At 40.3% G+C, this 20,180-nt stretch overlaps 1 protein-coding gene across 7 annotated transcripts in view; it reads right to left on the bottom strand.

The window, feature by feature from the left end:
- The window catches only part of LOC112109866 (kynurenine--oxoglutarate transaminase 3), a 36,933-nt gene continuing 16,753 nt past the window's right edge, over positions 1–20,180 (bottom strand). For 6 of the 7 annotated variants that reach the window (XM_026655345.1, XM_024204564.2, XM_024204568.2 and 3 more), the window contains 10 exons: positions 16,548–16,697; positions 15,162–15,248; positions 13,967–14,092; positions 13,749–13,869; positions 6,994–7,070; positions 5,380–5,469; positions 4,435–4,621; positions 3,252–3,325; positions 2,585–2,671; positions 1–1,665 (listed from right to left, as the gene is read on the bottom strand). In XM_026655345.1, coding sequence (XP_026511130.1) covers positions 1,603–1,665; positions 2,585–2,671; positions 3,252–3,325; positions 4,435–4,621; positions 5,380–5,469; positions 6,994–7,070; positions 13,749–13,869; positions 13,967–14,092; positions 15,162–15,209 — 873 coding nt within the window. In that variant the 5' untranslated portion in view covers positions 15,210–15,248; positions 16,548–16,697 and the 3' untranslated portion in view covers positions 1–1,602. Of the gene's footprint in view, positions 1,666–2,584; positions 2,672–3,251; positions 3,326–4,434; positions 4,622–5,379; positions 5,470–6,993; positions 7,071–13,748; positions 13,870–13,966; positions 14,093–15,161; positions 15,249–16,547; positions 16,698–18,097; positions 18,198–20,180 lie in introns of those variants that run through there. The other variant, XM_024204570.3, reaches the window with a different exon arrangement.

Genomic DNA, 20,180 nt, shown 5'->3' with positions numbered 1-20,180 from the left:
TGTTGCTACCAGCCCACTCCACGGCTGTACAGTTTACTTGTGGATAAAGGCACTGTTGGACTAAACCCATGACCACAGATTGGTTGGATTTAGGATATGCTTACATGGCAGTCGGAGGTGTAATTGCATCATGGACTGACATAAAAATAGCAGTGAAGGTGTGGTGACACAGGCTTCAGCACAGGCTATAAAAATCTGCCAGGAACCCTGTACTCCTGTTGCTAACCTGTGCTGAAGTCAGTGCTGTTTCTACACTTCTATTTTTAACTGTGCTAGCCAGATTAAAGCTAGCATGGATATGCCTCATGCTGCAATCATACCTCTGATTGCAGAGTAGACATATCCTAAATTGTTCTCAAGACTTCAGAAAACCAGCACTGACTCCAGATTCCAGAACATGGAAGGGAATATTTCTAGAATTGTTTTCTGAGTTTGTTCCAACTCTGCAGTGCAAGACCACAATGATGAAAGTCATGGGAAAAAAGAGCACAGGAATCATCCTCTAGAAGCAGTCTGCTCTGGATTACTTCTATTCAATTGGGAACCAGTTTGAGGTTGGTAAAACCACACAGAGCCACAAGGATATTCAAAGATGAGGCAGCTGGTAGAGCACTTTCCATAACAGCCTCTTCTTTAGGACTCACTCCCCTCATCCCCTTAGCTTGAAATAACCTAAGTTTATTAACCTTCATAGCACAATGCAAGGCCCATTCCTGTTTTCCAGAGATCTTAGTTAAGGTTTCTAAATATGTGTTTTGCTGTGGAGTTACTGGTGGTGGTTGAGGATAGGCTGATTAAGAGTTGAAAAGGAATTACAGGAGTGATCTATTCCAGTGTTGTATATTTAAGGATTGTCAAGGAGCATCTAGAGCAAGGTCTCTTATTTTTATGTGTGCATATATAAATCAAACTAAACTTTTAAACTCTTACACCACATGCTATTTTAGAACTTTGAAGATTACTATTTTTGAAAGTACTTAATTTGAAAGTAATTGTGGGAAATTAAAACAGTAATGAAACACATTTAGAACTGTCTACTCACCAAAAATTGCATTGGTTTAACTAAATCAATTTTGTTTTGTATGTTCATAAGCTGTTAGGTACTAAGTCCCTGGAGCTAGCTAACATGCACCATTTCAAAGCATTTCTCAATTTCCCTTCACATCAAGCTAGGATGATATGTGAAACACAACATTCCATCTTCAAATCCTGCTATTTCCAACTGGCTTCTATACCATTACATCAGAACAGCTCTTATTCTTCTAATTCTGACTTCTTCCTCCTAAGCCCTAACACAGTTATATGATGTATTTATTTTTTCAGTGCCCTAGTAAATCTCCCACCCCCAAAATGTGGATTCCCGTGATTATTTTGTGAAATAGCCAATACTTTGGAAAGACTGAAAATAATTCCTTGGATCACATTATTTGCAATGGATAAATTGTTATTTTAGCTACTCAGCAGGTAGCCTCCCAGAGAGTTATTTGCAATTCCATATGAATCATGTACTGTATTTAGAGTACATTAGCTTTTAATGGTATAATGAAATACCTATGTATAAAATAATTATACCAGATGGAATAACTAATACAAATATAAAAATCAAGATGTAGGTTTATTCCAGTTCTTCAGGATCACCTCAGCTGCATCCAGTGTGCTGTCTTGCTGCAAGTATAGAATGCCACAATTATTGTAGGTACAGAGCTCTACAAAATAGAGTATCAGCCATTTTTACAGCACTACAAACTAGTATTTTTTGACAAAGTTACAATTGTATCTTGTAAATATCCAAAGGATTCAATAATTTGCCACTAAACTTTGTAACTATATATCTAGAGGGTACACCAAGAAAGGAATTCAAAGTTAAGATTTCTTGTAATTATTATAAAATTTTGTACATTAAAAATATCATTTCCAAACAACTCCTTTGCTTTCCTTAGTGTCAATACTATTAAACGTATGTAGAAATCACTCCCATTACATTTGTGTTGCTATCTACTGCATTTACAGTAGTGGTCTTGTCCAGGCTACATTTGAAGTCATGCTAGCATAGTTAACCTACCCTATGTGTAAAGGTGGGGTTTTTTGTTTTTAAATACCCATGTAATGAAGCTGTGCTATGAATTCTCTCCCCCCCTCGCCCGCTCCAAGCATGGGTATTCCATATTCTGGACAGTTTTGTGACTTGGCTATAGCCCTGTGAGTTGCACATGTAGTCTATAGCTTGATTTGCCTAGAATTTTCTTAGAAATTATCTCTGTGCATACTGGGCAGGGAAAAGAGGCAGTCAGGTTGCTTTGTGTTTCTGCAACCTCACCATTCGCCATTTCTATTCCTGCTTCAAATCAGCATGGGCCTGTATTTTGTATTTTTTTTTCTTCCATGTGTTTATTGTTGCATTCTTAATAAAACTAACTTTTCAGTAATGCTATTAAAAATGTCAATATAAAAACAACCAAATAACTAACTGCTTAACAGCAAAAAACAACACAAAACAACTCCTTTAGATTAAACCAGCACAAACACTTTAGTAATAAGCAACACTGCTATCAGAACGGTCTTCTAGAGCAGGACACAAACTTACTTTGATGAAGCAAAAACGTATATATTTCTCAAACTGCTTTTTGCTCTCTGGGCCACAGAATGCTGTAAGAGGAATTGCTGACAGTTTCTGAAATGATGAAACATAATGATTTGCCTATTACACACAGATAAAGTCAATTTTAGGTTTGATAAATTGTACAGCCAAGATTTTGGAGCCTTCCCTTCCTTCATTAGAATTGAATTGACTTAATTTTCAGAATTCACATATCAAATATAAGTACCTAATTCTGCACCAATGAAATCAATGGGTTTATCTTGATTAGGAAGCGTGATCAAGTTTAGGTTTGGCATGTGCTAGCTAAGTCTGACCCAAACTCAACCACTTTTTCTAGGCAAGACTGGTAGCAGGATCTTGCCTACTGCAAACATGTAAGTGTGGAAAACAGCAATTATTGGGACTTGTCTTTATTGTTTTGCGCTAAGACTACAAGCTACATTTTCAGTAGGATGTTATAGTTCAGCAGGATTTTAGCCACTAGATTCCCACAGTTAGGGTGATATGCACAGAAAAACTTCTAGGCATGCTTTAAAATGTAAATATCTGAGCTATATCCTTTTATAGGTGCAGGTATATTTTTATTTTAGGTATAAAAATTTTCCTGATTTTTAATGTATATCAGAGTGACTGGGTATAAGAGACATCTTACCTTAGATTTTATCATCCATTTCACAAATTTATAATCATAATGTTGATTCACCTCCATATCAGACAGATCCACATCTAAAATAAAAATGAATGTAAAATGGAGCATAATATTATAGGACCTCCCAGATTCCAGTGGGAGGACACTTATCTCTCAGTATTCTTTATTACAGTTGATACTAGAATCACTACAAAAACACTAGGAAGAACTGAACCAAGTCTTGTGCTCCATTCAGAGTCTAATCCTGGTTTTGACACTGACTTGTATGACTTTGGTGGCGGGGAAATGGGATATTTACCTATTTCAAAGGGGTACTATGAGGCCTAATTAACATAAGTGCAAAGTGCTATTACAGGCAGTCAATGGAAGACATGAGAATGGGGCCCGGTCTACACTAGGAACTAGGAAAAATCCACACCTCTGAGAGATGCAGCTATAATGACCTAGCCCCTGGCGTAGACAGCATAATCATAAGAATTCTTCCTTTGACACAAGGAGGTCCATTACCTATGGCATTGGCAGAATCCCTCCCATCAGTGTACTACCTACACTGAAGTGCAACAGCTGCAGTTGTGCCTCTGTAGCGATTTAAATGTACACATCCCTAGAGGAATGAATTCTAGGGTAAATTCTTCCTCTGATATTATGATATCCAGAACTTTCGGAAGGATTGGTAAACTCTGGTGAAATTTGAAAGTCCTTTTAAATATTGATTGAACTAAAGTGCTTTACAGTGCCTCCAGTGTTTGACTTTAGATTAAGGGAAAAAACTGAACAGGAAAGTCTGTGGGTGTGGGCCCAAGATTTTAAGGCACAGATCAGTAATTCTCAAACTTTTGCAAATCATATACCTTCCTAAAATAGAAATCCAGTTAACCACCTTCTCTCCTAACCCTAATTACACATCTTCCCTGCAACAGCCATCAGACTTGATTAAATGAAAAAGTAATACAAAGGCAGTAATTAGAAATCACACCACTCAAAAATGGATGAACGGATTTTACCAAAACTTACAATAATAATCACCTCTGGGCCAAGTTCACACACAGAACATTTTAGCCCAAAACTGAGTTTGCTTGAAAGTGTTATGAGAAACTGAGAAAAAGGGGCCGTTAAAATGGAAGTTGCACTTTAATCTTAACTATAGCATATGCTCCCACTCCCTCCATAATAAACCTTCACTAACTGAGTGCAGAAACATCAACAATCATGAAGTATCCTCCATCTGGAATGACAGGTTTCAATCCAACTTCTTGGAGTAGCTGAGCCATCCGATTACGCTTGCCTTCCAACTCTCGAGACAGCGAGTAAAAGTAGCAGTCTGGGTCATCCATGCGTTTAAAGTCAATCCAAAGTGCTTGTGCCAACGCCTCCTGCAAACATAATCAGCATACAAAGATTTCTTGCAGGTGGACCTTTGCACCCATGCAGAGTCCTACTGAAGTTACTGGGAGAGGTCACTGGGACTTTGCATGGTGTATGGGCCTTCTCACATAGATCCCTTTGCAGGGCCAGGGTCTTACTGAGTCCACAAATACCCCAAACCACTGCATCACAAAATGTAACTTGTGCATTTATTTTGACAAGTTATTATTTACTCTTTCTAGTATTGTAACACCTAAAAGTCCCTATCAGGATCAGGGCCCCATTCTGCTAGGCATTGCTCCAGACAGAGGAAGTTACAGTCCTTGCCTCAAGAGTTTACAGTGTAATTTGAAGTATAGTTTAGTTTTAATTATTGATGCTAATACATGATAGAATACTAGTAAATAAACTGTAGACTGTTTGGTAAAAGTAATTCACAGCAATATGAGTGGTCACTGCAGCATCTTGTAATTACATTTTTGCTGAGAAAGGAGTGAGGCTGCCAGGCTTTGTGCAACAATGCTCACCTTTGCAGATTAATGCAGTGAGAATTTGCAAGAATTTTTTAAATTGCCTCATTAGTGACTCTCAAATTTGCCTTCTCTACCAGCACGCTTATCCCCAAGAATCTACATAAAAATATTTAGACATCTCAAAATTCATACTAATTTGTATTAATTGTATTGCAGTAGTGCCTAGAGGCCACAGCTCCTTTATGGAAGACACAGTACAAACAGAACCTCTCTCCTCTCCCATCTGTATCTACCTGTAACGGAGATGGGCATGTATACAGCGTATTCTGCTGAACAACTTGCAAATGTTTTATCAAATGCTGTGGACCAATGGACCATCCAAGCTAAGGGAGAGGAGAAAACACAGACACATCTTAAACATAAGGCAAGTTAGCAATTAGAACTCATAATAAAGAATTAAAAGTTGAAAGAATTCGAGGTCTTCACAGTGGGAAGAAGCAATAGTGCACTTTTGTTGACATAGAAACTGTACAAGTTTTGCTAAATGGCAGGTTTAGAAATGCTGGAGATAAGACTCATATATACTAATTAAAATGTCCTTGAACTCTGCTGTTGTGTAGCACAAACCTAATGCATCACATACCATCGGGCAGAAAACAGACTGAGTGTTTACACTGTAATAATTAAAGTTATTCCGGCTTTTTTTATATAAACACTTCCATCTTTTGTTTCCTAGGCACCTTCTTCATGTCACACAGGTGTTTTAGATGCATGGAATTGCCCCAAAATATATCAAAAACTACACAATGGTATACAAGTCCCTAAATGGCAGCGGAGTGATTGTCTCTTACTCACAAAGTGGTATTTTCTTTTGCTGTCCCTTTGTAGTGTGTAACCATGCCGTCAAATTTCCTATTCTTTTCCTACCCTGCCAATTTGGGTTTTTGTTGTTGTTGTTTTTTAAACTGTTAGAAGTATCAGTTAATTGCTTCACTCTCTTTTTGGAAGACTTCACTACTGATGTTATATGGGGCCATGATTTGAACTGTTCCTCCCCTTCCCCCAAATCATTGGTAGAGGGAAGTGGGGGAATTAAAGTTTCAAGCCACCTTTATAAAGGAGCCATAAAAGGCAAAAACAAATGTTTTGTGTGTGATACACAACCAAATATACACTTGGCCAAATGCCACACAGAAACTAGTGTGCCATGGTGTAGACTGGATACAGCTGATAAATAAGAAAGAAGAGAAAGGTGCTGCTCTGATTATGGATATTTTTGCTAACATACTTGTTGCAACTGAAGTTGAAAATCTGCTGCTAGATGTTTTAATATTTTTGTATTTGTTTTAGTAATCAGTATAAAGCATTGTCATTACTTTACCAGAGCGAAATAAAATATTATTGGTCACAAATAATGGGACCTCAAGCTAGCCTGAATTGTTGCATTTCCAATGTATTACGGGTGCAATTTTGTAGGCTAAAATAATTGTGCACACAAGCAATGGTGTTCTAGACTGATCTGTGGAAACCATAAGATCCTTAGATGTTTTAATGCCAACATTTACACCCGCTTCACAAAACTGGAAACAGGTTTTAAACAATACTCTGTGTTTATCCTTCGGCAGTCTTGGCTCATTCTGCAAAGCAAATAGTGTTTTGTACTTAATTTTTTAATATTCACCCTTCTGTTTCACTTTCACAAGCGTTTATTTTTACAATTAATAAGAGCATTGTTAGAGAGTGCATATTAAAGGTAGGTAGCATCTCCAAGTGAATATTGTCTGTAATTTTTTGTGAGTTGGATGCACAGTAAGCTTTCAAATGACAGAATGCAAAAATAGACAGGGTTCAGGTCAGATAAATACATATTATTTATGTAACAGATCTCTTACTCTTGTTATTCTTACCTTCCAGCCAGTGACACTGTATGTCTTTCCAGCACTTCCTATAGTTATTGTTCTCTCCCACATGCCTGGCAGTGTAGCTGTACATAAAATAAAGTGACTTGGTTGCCAGTGCACATTCATGTTCCATACAGTCACAAAACCTGTACTGTTCCTAGCTCAGAGCAGCAGTATTTTAAATATAATATTGTAACAAACAAAGCTAGGAGAAAAATTCTTAAATTAAATGAAAAATGGACAAATGTATTTTGGAATAGAAATTAGGCAAGGATCAACAAAAGAAGAAAGTTAAGGAATGAGGCAAGACACACAGAGTGAAAACATCTTTCGTTTTAGTATGAATTTTGTTCTTGTGAAAAAGAACCAGACTGTCAGCCCTGGAGAGCAAGGCCTTCATCTAACCACAGAACAAATGCTGCATGACCACTGGAAAGCTATGCTACATTTCCCTCTCATTGTGCTTTAATCTGAATTGGTGGGATCACCCCTAGAAATCTACCTCCTCTATGGCCATTCAATCCTTGTCCACTCTGCTGGTGCTGCCATTAGGAATATTAACCAGTGCCAGTTGTGGTGACTGAGCCATCCACACCCCCAGACATCTACTAATTCTACGTCAGCAACTCGAAAAACATCTATCTCTTGAGAATAAGTTTCGAACTGAGAGGGGGTGAAAGAAAGGGCAATGAAATAGTTTCTCAGCTGTCACCGGATAACAGAAAATCCAAATAATCATCATGGGATTGATTACAGTGTATCTCAAAATCCATAGTATCTGCCAATCTTCGCTACCGTTTATAAAATACACGGGAATAGTTGAACTGTTACATCTACTACTGAGACTCACAACTGTATCCCTGTAATGCACAGTCTCAGCCTTCCTGCAGCCAGCCAAAGTGTTTCTCAACACCTCAATTTCTGTAGAATTTAAGCTTTAATTTAAAAAAAAAAAATCAATGTCAGACCCTTATGACTACAGGTATTGGTGCTATTTCCCACCAAAATTTAATATTAACGTACTTAAATAGATTTCATCAGCTGCTGAGAGTCAAAATGTGCCTTCAGACTTGCAGAAAGTGGATTCCTCACTGAGTTTTGCAGAGTTAGGTTATGTCTACATTAGGAGCACTTTATAGGTATAGGACTAGTGCTATACTATACCAGCAAAGTGCCCTAGTGTGGATGCAGAGATACTGGCAAAGCTGCGCTTCGTACCAATATAGCAAAACCACATCCCAGGAATGAAAACAGGTTTGCTGGCATGTCTGCATCTAGACCAGGGGTTTCTGCCTGCACAGCTTTATCTGTCAGGGATCAAACCTCTTCACACTCCTGACCTGCCAGCATAGTTATGTCTGTCAAGAGTGTGCAGAGGTGTGATCCCTGACAGACATAACCATGCTGGCAGAAGTCTGCATTGTAGAGCTGACCTGAGCTACAGAATGAGACTTCCAAAAGCATCCCTGGCTATCTGCTTTTGGTTGAAACTCCCAGATCTGTTCCGACTATCTAGCATATACAATAGGTCTACTCTGCAGGTGGGAGGTGTGATTCCCAACTCAGGTAGACATACAGGCACTAGCTCTGATCAAGCTGGTGTGCTAAAAATAGCAATGTGGCTGCAGCAGCGCAGGCAGCTAGCCAGAGCCGCCACCCGAGTACATACCTAGGATCTTAGACATGATTGTGCTTGTGCAGCTAGCTTGAGCTGCCACCCATGCTATTTTTAGCGCACTAACTTGATCAGAGCTGGCAGATTTACCGGAATTACACCTCCCAGCTGCAGTGTGGCTAAATCCAGGAGTTATTTGCTCTTTTCTCAACACTTTTGGATGGTTCTTGGGCTGTTGGTTTATGCCACAGACCTTGATAGCTCTTTCATCTCGGATTTCTGTAGTATCCAGCTACACGGGGATTGTTAGCTGGACAAGTCTGTTACAATGATCAGCAGTGAATTAGTTAACAGTGGATATGTCTACAATGGGATAAAAAAACTCACAGCTGGCCCAGGTCAGCTGACTCACGCTCAGGATCCAGGGCTGAAAAATTGCTGTGTAGACATTCGGGCACCAGCCCAAGCCCTAACACAGCAATTTTTAGTCCTGCAGCCTGAGCCCCATAAGCCTGAATCAGCTGACTCGAGCCAGCCATGACTGTGCCACAGGGCTTTTATTCCAGTGCAGAAGTACGGAATGTTGACATTTACACTATATAATGACCCATGAAGAGAAGGGAGTTACCTCACAAGTGGAGAACCAGTGTTGACAGGGCCAATTCGATCAGGGTGGATGTAGTCCACTCCCAATAAAAAACTTCAGAAACAGACTTCAAAGAGAAACTGCAGAACTAAAATCCATTTGCAAATTTAACATCATTAATTTGGGCTTGAATAGGGACTGGGAGTGGCTGGCTCATTACAAAAGCAGCTATGCCTCTCCTGGAATTGACACCTCCTCGTCTATTTTTGGGAGTGGACTACATCCATCCAGATCGAATTGGCCCTGTCAACACTGGTTCTCCACTTGTGAGGTACTCTCTTCTCTTCATGGGTCATTATATAATGCCTGCATCTGTAATTTTCACTCCATGCATCTGAAGAAATGAGGTTTTTTACCCACAAAAGCTTATGCCCAAATAAATCTGTTAGTCTTTAAGGTGCCACCAGATTCCTTGTTGTTTTTGTGGATACAGACTAACACGGCTACCCCCTGATACTTGACAATTACACTGTCATTGCCAGGCCTCAGAATTAATAGTGTATTGAGATGAATGAGCGATCACACCTTTCAGGGTGCCTCTTCACTAGGAAAAAAGGTGTGTTCTTAATTCATGCTATCGAACACATGGTAGGTGGGGACACTCAGGAAAGTTAATACAAATTAACTAAAGTTGAGAATTTAAAGTGAATTTGTCAAACCACATTAAATTTTTGTGTGGAAACTCCATTCAGCATTAAAGTGACCTTCAGTTGGTATAATATATAGTGAATTATGCTAAACCAAATTAAGGCCATTTTAATTCTGGTAGAGCAAAAGATTTTTCTTGTAGCTGCAGGCTTTTTCACAGATGGCTTCAATGGAATGTCCTTTCTGACTCTCACAATCCATGGATCACTTCATAGGATAAACCCAGATGTGTTTCCCAAAGTTGTTACATATAAGGTTAGAGGAGGGCACAAGGAGTAGTGATTTTAGTGGTCCCGTTGCATCCCATTCTACCATATTGTCATACTAAAGAGCTATTGCCAAATCCAGCACAACTGTCAGGAGTTTTCTCTAGGGAGGCCCATAAGCAAGGCTGTCATAGACGTAATGGCAAAATTCCATAGGCAAGTTTTCACAGTACCTCCCTGCACTAGAACTGGTTCAAGCCAGTGCCCATCACTGTCATTTTGGGGCACATTTACAAATGTAAAGCACAAAACAATTAGCAAACGAGAGACCCATCTTCCCCAGGAGCGGCGCCAGGGTTTTTGCCGCCCTAGGCAGCAGCGCTCGTCCTCAGAGCATTCGACGGCGGGGGTCCTTCCGCTCTGTGTTTTCGGGGCGCTTCGGCGGCAGGTCCCGGAGCGAGTGAAGGACCCGCCGCTGAAGCACTCCGAAGACGCGGAACGGAAGGACCCCCGCCGCCGAATTGCCGCCCCCCAAATCCTGCCGCCCTAGGCGACCGCCTAGGGTCACCTAGTGGAAGCGCTGGCCCTGATCTTCCCCCTAACCAGCACTTACCCACTCCAACTGACCAGTAATCTTGAAAACAAAAAGTCAGTTTGAACAGATGCATCTTCGATTCAGCTATGTAGGCTGTAGTATTTAAGCACCATGTCCTAAAGGCTGACAAACTGTCTCTAGCATATTGCAAGGACGAGTGAATTTCAAAGCCAGGTGCCCTCTATTTAGGCCATGTCTACACTATAGGTGCTACAGCTACAAGCACGCCACTTAGTCGAGACACTTCCTACAGTGACAGAAGGGGTTTTTCCTTCACAGTAGATAATCCAACTTTCCAAGTGGTGATAGCTAGGTCAATGGAAGCTGCAGCTCAGCCCGTGAGCGCCATAGCTTCGTTGACCTAACTTTTAAAAGTAGACCTGAGACTGTTTTGCAACCTGTTCCCAGGAATTCAAGCTTGGGGACAGATAGCAGGAGCATTCCAAACAATAATAGCAGGGAGAAAGTGGAGGGGAAAAGGGCAGTCTATCACTTTCACAAGCAATAAATTAATACGCAGGATTAAATGGAATGGGGAGCATTTTTTCCATGCCGTATGGCAGTATCATTATATTCAAACTCAGTATGGTTTAATATCATTTTAACACCAATCAAGTGCTGGGAATTATCTGTAAGGTAACACGTATAAGCATGTTACCTGGGCTGGCACTCTGTTGAAATGCCAACAGAATCCTCAGTTATGATATGAGAACTCTAAATCTGCCACTATACCTCTAATGGTTACTCATAAGAGATTTGCACTTTTACAAAAGTCAGATAAGGGTTAGAGACATGATGAAGTGTTCTATATTAGAGAAGACTGCCTGGGCGACAGAATAAAGACTATGCTAATTTTATGATATATGACTAGCTACCCTATTAGATTATATAATAAGAACCACCACCAGACTCTGTAATATCCATTTTGCATCTTTCATGTAAGAAGTGTCACTGCATTTGATTGAGTATGTAAAGCTTAATATAAAAACCTTGCAGCTTTTAAGTAGTGAATCTTTTTTCTTGTATTATTTTTAATGTACAGTTATAAAAACTAAGAAGCTGAGGTTTAAAAAAAAAAAGTCTTGCTTCTTTTAGTAAAAATGACTTTATCAGTTACATTTTTACTCTGAAGGTTTTATGGTTGGTAGGTTTTTAACAATAAATTGTAAGATCATTTGATGGGATCTGTTAGAGCATGTAGCTAAACCCAGTTGACTAACACTCTAAGCTTTAACTTGAGTCATTATCACACTGGAATTGTAAATTTTATGTTGTGCAATAAAAATGCTTTTTATTCATCTGGTATTTTCCCTTCAAAATGTTAAAACAAAGTTATACTAATAATATACTAATAAAACTAAGAGTTTTATTTCCTCCATGTCCCAGTGGGCAACAGGCCTCTTGCATGATATTATCATTAGGCCACCATTTTTTTTAAATAGCATTAGAAAGCAAAAAACAAACTTGTGGCCAGCACATCCCACGGGTATCAGTGGGAGCTGAGCGTGCAAAAGGACTGCATTTTCAGCAAGCAGAAAACAATACATTAATTCAGTTACACTAAACTCATCTTAATTACCAGCATTCCAAAGTCATTGTAGACAAAAAAAACAATATTTGCGTATTCCTAGTTAATTATATCAATTTTATCATTAATAAAAATTAGTGGTTTTCATCTGTCAATCTCAAAGCACTTTATAAAGAAGGATATAATGATTGCCACTTTAAAAGATGGGGAAACCGAGGCATGGAAACATGAAATGGTTTGCTCAAGGCCACACATTATATCAGCATCAGAGCCAGGAACAGAACACAGTTCTTCCGACTGTCAGGAAAGTTAATTTTATGCCTTTTGGGTTAACATTTTAATTTCAACAGGGCTACTTTGTTGGGCATCATTAAAATTCACCTTCCTTGTGATAACATGGGACTGTATAACTCTACCTTTCAGCTGGGTGTTCATGCAAATAGCTACTTCCAGAACCAAAACCTGTGTATAGCTGAGAAGATAATCCTTAGTACTAATTAGCAAGGCAAGGGATTTCAGACTTCTCACAATCCACTAACTAGGATTCAAACTAAGGCCACAACCTGCAAACATTTACACATTTGATTAACTTCAGCACTTGTGCAATCCCATAGACTTCAGTAGGACTACTCATAAACGTAATACTAAGCACATGTAAAAGTGTTTGCAGAATTTGCATTAGGGTTATTGGTAGCATATATTGGATGTGCCTATACTAAGATCCAGCTCCTAGTGAAGTCAGTGGAACGGTTTTCATTGACTTCAGTTAGAGATGGATCAGACCCTACGAAAGGAAAATATTGCAGGGTCCATGATAGCATTAAATGTTTAGTTGTCTGATTTGTCCTTGCAATGGTTTAGTTTGTCCACATAGCATCTCTGCCTGAGAGAACTACTGAAGCACGTCTCCACATAGCCCCCAGAGTTATTTCACTGTTTGAAATGCCCATTATTTTTAATACCCTCTGCTTGGGAGGAGGGTGTAGGAAATAATCTTTCCTACACTTTTGTTCTTTACCTTTTGCCAATGGTTTTTTTTTTCCTGTTTATTATGGGGCAAGCAATAATGTGGTTTCCTTATTATGCACTAGCCTCACTGATTATATCAGGAGAGCTCCAGGAAAGAGGTTTGTTAGTGATCTCCTGTTCCCTTCCCTCAGCTAGCTCTGCAACAAAGCACACCACTGAGATGTAGATACTTAAACAGTGATTATCTTATTCTTGGCAACAAAGAATTGAATTAGGGTGGGATTTTCAATAGGACCCAAGTGGTTTAGGAGCACAAGGCCCATCCACTTTCTATGGGACTTGCATGCCTCAGTCACTTAGATGCTTTTGAAAATTCCACCTTTAATCTTTTAAATAAAGGTTTAGAAAATAAAGGACGTTCCTCATCAGAGTTTCATCATTTTAAACTAAACCATAATTATGGTTTGAACTACTTGACAGCATCAGTTAACTTTGAGATGCACATTTATGACATCCTTCCACAACCGTCTGCGTGGCTATACAAAAATCAGTACCTATTTTAATGTGTTTATTTCCTTTGTACACCAGCCATTCATATACCTCATCACTGAAGCACAGGGTGTCATGTTTAATACAGAGATCAGCTATTACCTGGAGTTCTTCTTTGGTAAATACCTAGAATGCAAAAAGGAAGGGCCAATGCATTAATCAGTGTATTTAAGATACACTCTGAAATTACAGCTACTATGTTCAACTAGAATGGAAGTCTTACCTTGCCTATAGGGTTGTGAGGAGTATTCAGTATGATAGCTTTTGTTCTGGAATTAAATGTACTTGCAAGTTCAGTGGGATCTAAGACCCAATCAGCACTAGATGCAGAGTTCCCAACAACAGTTTTCTAGAATAGAAATAAATGTCTGTACTACTTAAGTGCAACACACATTCTAGCCCAGACCATGCCTTTCTCTATGCAAAGCCCACAGGAAGACCAAAGTTAGGAAACTATCTGTGCCCTGCTGCAACACGTAGTCAAGAGGAGAAAGCTTCAGCCAATCATGGAGCAGATAGGGAGCATGACCCTTCTAAGCTTCATACAGTTACACATTACAGTGAGGGACATGGCATAAGAACTGCTGGAGTTCACCTACGTTCACAATGACAGGGTCAAAATTTCTTATACATGGAAATCCCTGCAAGTCTTCAGGATGTTACTAATGCTGTAGAACAGTTATCCCCAGCTCTGCTGCCCACAAAACTGTGGGAGCTCAACTGCACAGAGTGCAGGAATAATGCCTTCCATAGACTGGAAGAATAATACTAGGATGCTTCAATACCCATCCCTCTTGATTTTTGTTCCAAAGAACAAAAGTTTTCTAGTCCTTTCATTACAACTAATTAGTAGTTTTCTTTCAAATATCTGAGGTGTTGCTATTTGAAAATCAACCACAGAGAAATTGCTCATCTCCATAACTAAAAAGGAAACAGTCATTCCACTTTTTGTGGTAAATGGAAGACCATTCCTAATTTAGTAGGCAGTTTTTGGAATAGAGACTATATCTCATCACTTCACAAGCTGCTGAACAGGATCAGAAACCAACTCTTTAAAATAAAAAATATGTAAACTGTATGGGCATGTGATCACCCTTCCATTATTTTGTGTTTCAAAAAACTTTTCTGATGGTGTCAAACAAAAGGACTTTAGGAGCTTTCAGCATGCAGAAGTTGAATTAAATGGGAAACAGGGCCCTACTCTTTACAACACTTATAGAACACTATGTCTATAATGCTTTGGATAGCATCACCTTTGAGCCTTATATTGTTGCATTTTATCTCATTTATTATATAGTTGTGTTAAGAAAAACTAGACAGAGACCATCTCCTATAATGTGATTATCAAATGTTATTAGTCTCACAAAAGAATTCTGAATTTGGTGATTAATAATAATGATTTTTTAAAAAAAACATACATATCTCAATGGGATAAAAACAGGTTTTCCTCCTGCCATCTTCACCATGGGCTCATAACAGTCAAAAAATGGCTCTATTATTATCACCTGAAATTAAAACACAGTCAGCAAGACCTAGAATTGAGAAATTACTATGTGTAGTAACATCATATTACTTTCTTCAGATTTACTTTGGCCATATGCATTTACTGTGCATCTTGGGCATTCAACCTTGATTTGATAATGCACAATTTTCATCGTCTTAGGACATCATATGGCAATGTTCTCAATCTGAAAATTAGAGGTACTACTAATTATTGGTAGTACTTCAGAGGTTAGACGTGGGCAGTTCTTCTCAAGTTAAATGCTACAGTTGCTTCTAGCATATAATGTTAGAAGTGCTTACAGACAGAGACACAAAAGGTATTAAAATGTGGAGAGAGGAGGCAAAAGGGGTAGTGAACAATGGCAAAGGATTAGGGTAATACGAAAGACTCAAAGAGTGACAGAGACAAAATGGGAGAGAAGATCAAAGCAACCGGGAAGAGAGAGAAAACAGAGGAGAACACAAAACAGAAGTAGTCTTAAGGAAAAAAGCCAATGTACCACACCAGAAAAAGCACTTGTCAGTTACAGTGCCTCCCAAAAAGCCATTTCAAGTATCTGGTAGCAGTGGGAAACAAAACAATAATGAAAGGATAAATCATCAGAGCTAACATACGAACACAAATACTGGGGTATGATCCTAACTTTAAAATGCGTATACTTTTTTTCCCCCCTTCACATTGGTACCATATAATAGTCTGAAACAAAATCTGAAATATAATGGCTATTCAAACATTGAGAACAGATACCTTGCACCATATTTAGCTTCTTGATGCAGACAGCAGCCCACAAAGTTCGTAAAATAGGAATCAGTGGGTGTTAACAGCAACAATGATGTAGAAGCTACGAAAAGTACAATAAATAGGAGAGGAGGCCTAAATGTTGGTGAATGGGATGGAGGCACTCACGAGACAGTCTCCTTATTGAGATGTGGCCTAGTCCGGGGTCCCCAACACGGTGCCCGCCGGGGCGCCTAAGTGCGCGCGTGTACTGGCATTTCGGCGGTGATGCCTATTGACGTTGCTGCTTATCGGCGGCATTTCGGCGGATGCTCGTCCGCCACCAGGGTCCTCCGTGGCTCGTCGTCTGGCACCCGCCAGACGAAAAAGGTTGGGGACCACTGGCCTAATCTCTAAAAATGTTTGCCAGCCCCTCATCTACATGACAGGGCTCTTAATTGTCTGGCGTAGGCCAAATAGATAAAACTGCAATTTATATATTTTTTAAAACATTAAAAACAAAACATCAACATAATTAATTTTATTTTGGTAGCTATAATAAAATACTTCAGATAAAGCTTACTTCATCTCCCTCTTCAATTAACCCCTGTATTGCACTAAACAGAGATCCATATCCTCCCACTGTCACCAAGATGTCTGTGTAAGGGTCAATCTTCCTTCCACAAACCTTCTCATATACCTGGGACAAGGCTTTCACCAGCAATGGATGGCCCTGTTCAAAATAAAGAAAAAACACACTTGGATGTGTGTGCTATGTATTAAGTAATAGGTAATACAGACAACTGATAATACAAAATCTATCTACACACACATACACGCCTTACCTCTCAATAAACAGAAATAACTGAGGGCAGAATTATTAATAGTTAGGAGATTACTGGGATGATTTAGAGGAGATTTTGTGCTGCAAGTGTTTGATTTCTTTCATACACAAAAATAAAAACGAGGGGTGGGGGTGAGGTTGTTTGTTTGAAAATAAGAAAAATACGAGGTGAGCCCCTACACTACTAGGAGTTTTAGCCAAAAATCACTAGTGGGTTTTAAAGGGGTTTGTGGGTGATGGGGAAGGAGGAGAGGTTCAATTTCTTGATTCCTACCAGGCAATTCTTTCTACATCTGATGGTTTTGCGTTCTAAAATGCCAGTTTAGCATCATCCTACCACAAAAGTAGCTCCAGGAGCCTCTGATGTGCTAGGACAGTTATGAAGGATAATATATGACCCCATTTCATCCCCTCCCCTATAGGGACACAGAGAGGGAGAGGTAACATTGTTTCCTTTCCTTGCACTCCCCCATCTGTCTGTATTGTGATGGGGTATATAGGCCCCCCACTGGCTGAAAGAGGTTAATGAGAGCCTGTGGGCTCAATAAACCTCAACACATTACACCTGTGAGAGCTGTCAAGCCTGGAGGGAGGAGATAAAAGAGGAAAAGCCTGGCTTAAGTATCTATCGTGGGTACTGAGATGGGCAGGCCTAGGCCTGCCAGAACTAGACCAAAGGGGACCCTGAACCCAGGCCACAACTGAATTCTTGGGACAATGAATGAAGAAAGAAAGAAAGAAAGGGGGGAGAAAAAAAAAAAAGAGTTTAGAGTGAAAGGTTGTAAAGTCAGGAACCAGAAGGGGACACCAAGCAGCGAACCCTGGACAGCACTCACTACTCCTTAAAGGGATCTAAGGAGTCTGTGTATTGCCCAGAGGAATTCTGCCTGGAGGCAACTGGATGAGACTGGAAATAGACCCCCATAGTCGTAGAGCATCAGAACCTGTCCAGATTCCTCCTCCTGGTGTAATGGATGGCCATCTTGGCCAGCACCAGGAGGAGGTTGACAAGGAAGTCTCAACTTTCTAGGGCCTCGGCCCAACTTAGTAGTGGCTAACTGGGAGAAGATGCGGATTTCTTGTGCTAGCCCCTTGAAGAGAGGCCAGCTGGACCCAGCAGAAAACTAGAAACCGCTAGATGCCAGAGTCTCTCTGGGGCACGTAGGCCTCGTATACAACCTTTGACTTTGCTTTGTTCCCTGTAACTAATTTACTCTCCTACTGGAATCTGAGGCCAGGCTGAGGTAGGAAGTAACCTACGGAAGAAGCGAAAGTCTGAATAGACATACCTTAGCAACTTATTGCAGGGTCCCTGGACTGGAACCCACAGGGAAGGGTGGGTCTACTTCCCCTACTGACCCTCTGAGGATGGTGGTGTGGAGATTCCTGGAGACAAGGGCTGGAAGGCCAATACAGTGGAGTTGCATCATACGCACATTTAACTTACGCGAATTCAACTATACACGCGCGGCAAGAAAAATAACAATTTAAATACAGTAGTGCGGGCGATTCCGCCCACCATTCCACTCAATGAGCGTATGCCCCAGAGTGAGCAGGAGATGGGAGACATGAATCTGCTGTTCCCTCAGTCAGTCTCGGTTCCTGCATGCCTCTCATAGTGTGAGCATCTCGCCGCACTGAGTGGGATTCTAGTGTTTAAAGATACGTATTTTTCGTACAATGTGGCCCCTAAACGCAAGCCAACTACTTCATCTGGTGCTCAACCAAAGAAACAGCGATCTGTTCCAACGCTGGAGGAAAAACTGGCTGTGTTGGACTTATTGAGAGACGGTATGTTGGTCTCCAATGTGTCGCGTAAATATGGCTGCAACGAATCTAGCATCCGTGCCATCAAGATTCGAGAGAGAGAAATTCGTCAAGCCGTGGCATCAAGTGCTCCAATAACTGCTAAGGTGATGAGCCAGGTGCGTGATAAGACTTTAGTGAAGACTGAAAAGGCATTAAACTTATGGCTGGAAGACATGAACTGTAAACGTGTGCCTATCAATGGCAACACGCTGCGAGAAAAGGCTCTTAGCCTCTATGCGCTGTTCAAACCTCCCGCCAAAGAGGGACAGCCTTCTGACGAGAAGGAATTCAAAGCCAGCCAAGGTTGGCTTAACGGTTTTAGGAACCGCTTCAACCTCAAAAACATGCAGACTACTGGTGAAGCTGCATCTGCCAATGAAGAGGCCACAAAAGCCTATCCCGAACAATTAAAGAAAATCATAGAAGAAAAGGGCTATCTTCCGGAACAAGTTTTTAATGCTGACGAGATTGGGCTCTTCTGGAAAAAAATGCCCAACCGCACTTACACTTTGAAATCAGAAAGACAAGCCCCTGGCTTCAAAGCAGCTAAAGACCATGTGACTGTGTTGTTTTGTGGCAATGCGGCTGGGCATTTAATAAAGCCAGGCTTGCTATACAGGGCTGCAAATCCCCGTGCCCTAAAAGGCAAGAACAAAAATCTCCTGCCTGTGTTCTGGCAATCAAATAAAAAGGCTTGGGTGACGGCAGCATTATTTCTGGATTGGTTCCACAAGTGTTTCATTCCAGAGGTCAAGCGGTACCTCGAAGAGAAAGGACTTGACTTTAAAGTGTTGCTGATCGGAGACAATGCTCCTGGCCACCCTGAAGCACTCCGGTTTGTGCATAACAACATTGAAGTAGTCTTTCTCCCCCCCAATACCACCTCCATCCTCCAACCTCTCGACAAAGGCGTGATTCGCTGTTTCAAGGCCACGTACACGAGGCTTACGTTCTCATGGATATGTAGCGCTATGGATGCTGATCCCAATCTTAATGTGATGGAGTGTTTGAAGTCCTTCAACATTGCCAATTGCATCACTTATATTAAACAGGCAATGGATGCAATCAAGCCTGAAACAGTCAATGCATGTTGGTGAAACCTATGGAAAGAACGTGTGAATGATTTTAAGGGTTTCCCAACCATTGACAAAGAAGTGAAACGCATTGTTCAGGTGACCAGGCAAGTGGGTGGTGATGGCTTCGTCGACATCCTTGAGGAAGAAATTGAAGAATTAATTGAGGGCCATAGAGAAACATTGACTAACGAAGAGTTAGAGGAACTGATAAAATCGTCTACAGAAGACGAAGATGAGGACAACGAACAGGAAGAGCCAGCAAGCTATAATCTTCATAAATTTGCTGAAGTGTTCCAAGCAGCAAAACACTTGAATGATTTAATTTCTGAATATGATCCCTCTATGGAACAAAGCCTCAAAATCACACATAGTATTACGAACGATTTGAGACCGTATAAAGAAATGTTTGAGCAGCTCAAGAGACAACAGCGACAGTTGCCAATCACCATGTTTTTCAAGAAAAAACAACCAGCAGCAGATGAGCCTA

Source organism: Terrapene carolina, unplaced genomic scaffold (genome assembly GCF_002925995.2).
Source record: "Terrapene carolina triunguis isolate 2854851 unplaced genomic scaffold, T_m_triunguis-2.0 Scaffold210, whole genome shotgun sequence".
Taxonomy (NCBI): domain Eukaryota; kingdom Metazoa; phylum Chordata; order Testudines; family Emydidae; genus Terrapene; species Terrapene triunguis.
The sequence above is the reverse complement of the archived record's forward strand: the minus strand, read 5'-3'. Positions and strand labels throughout refer to the sequence as shown.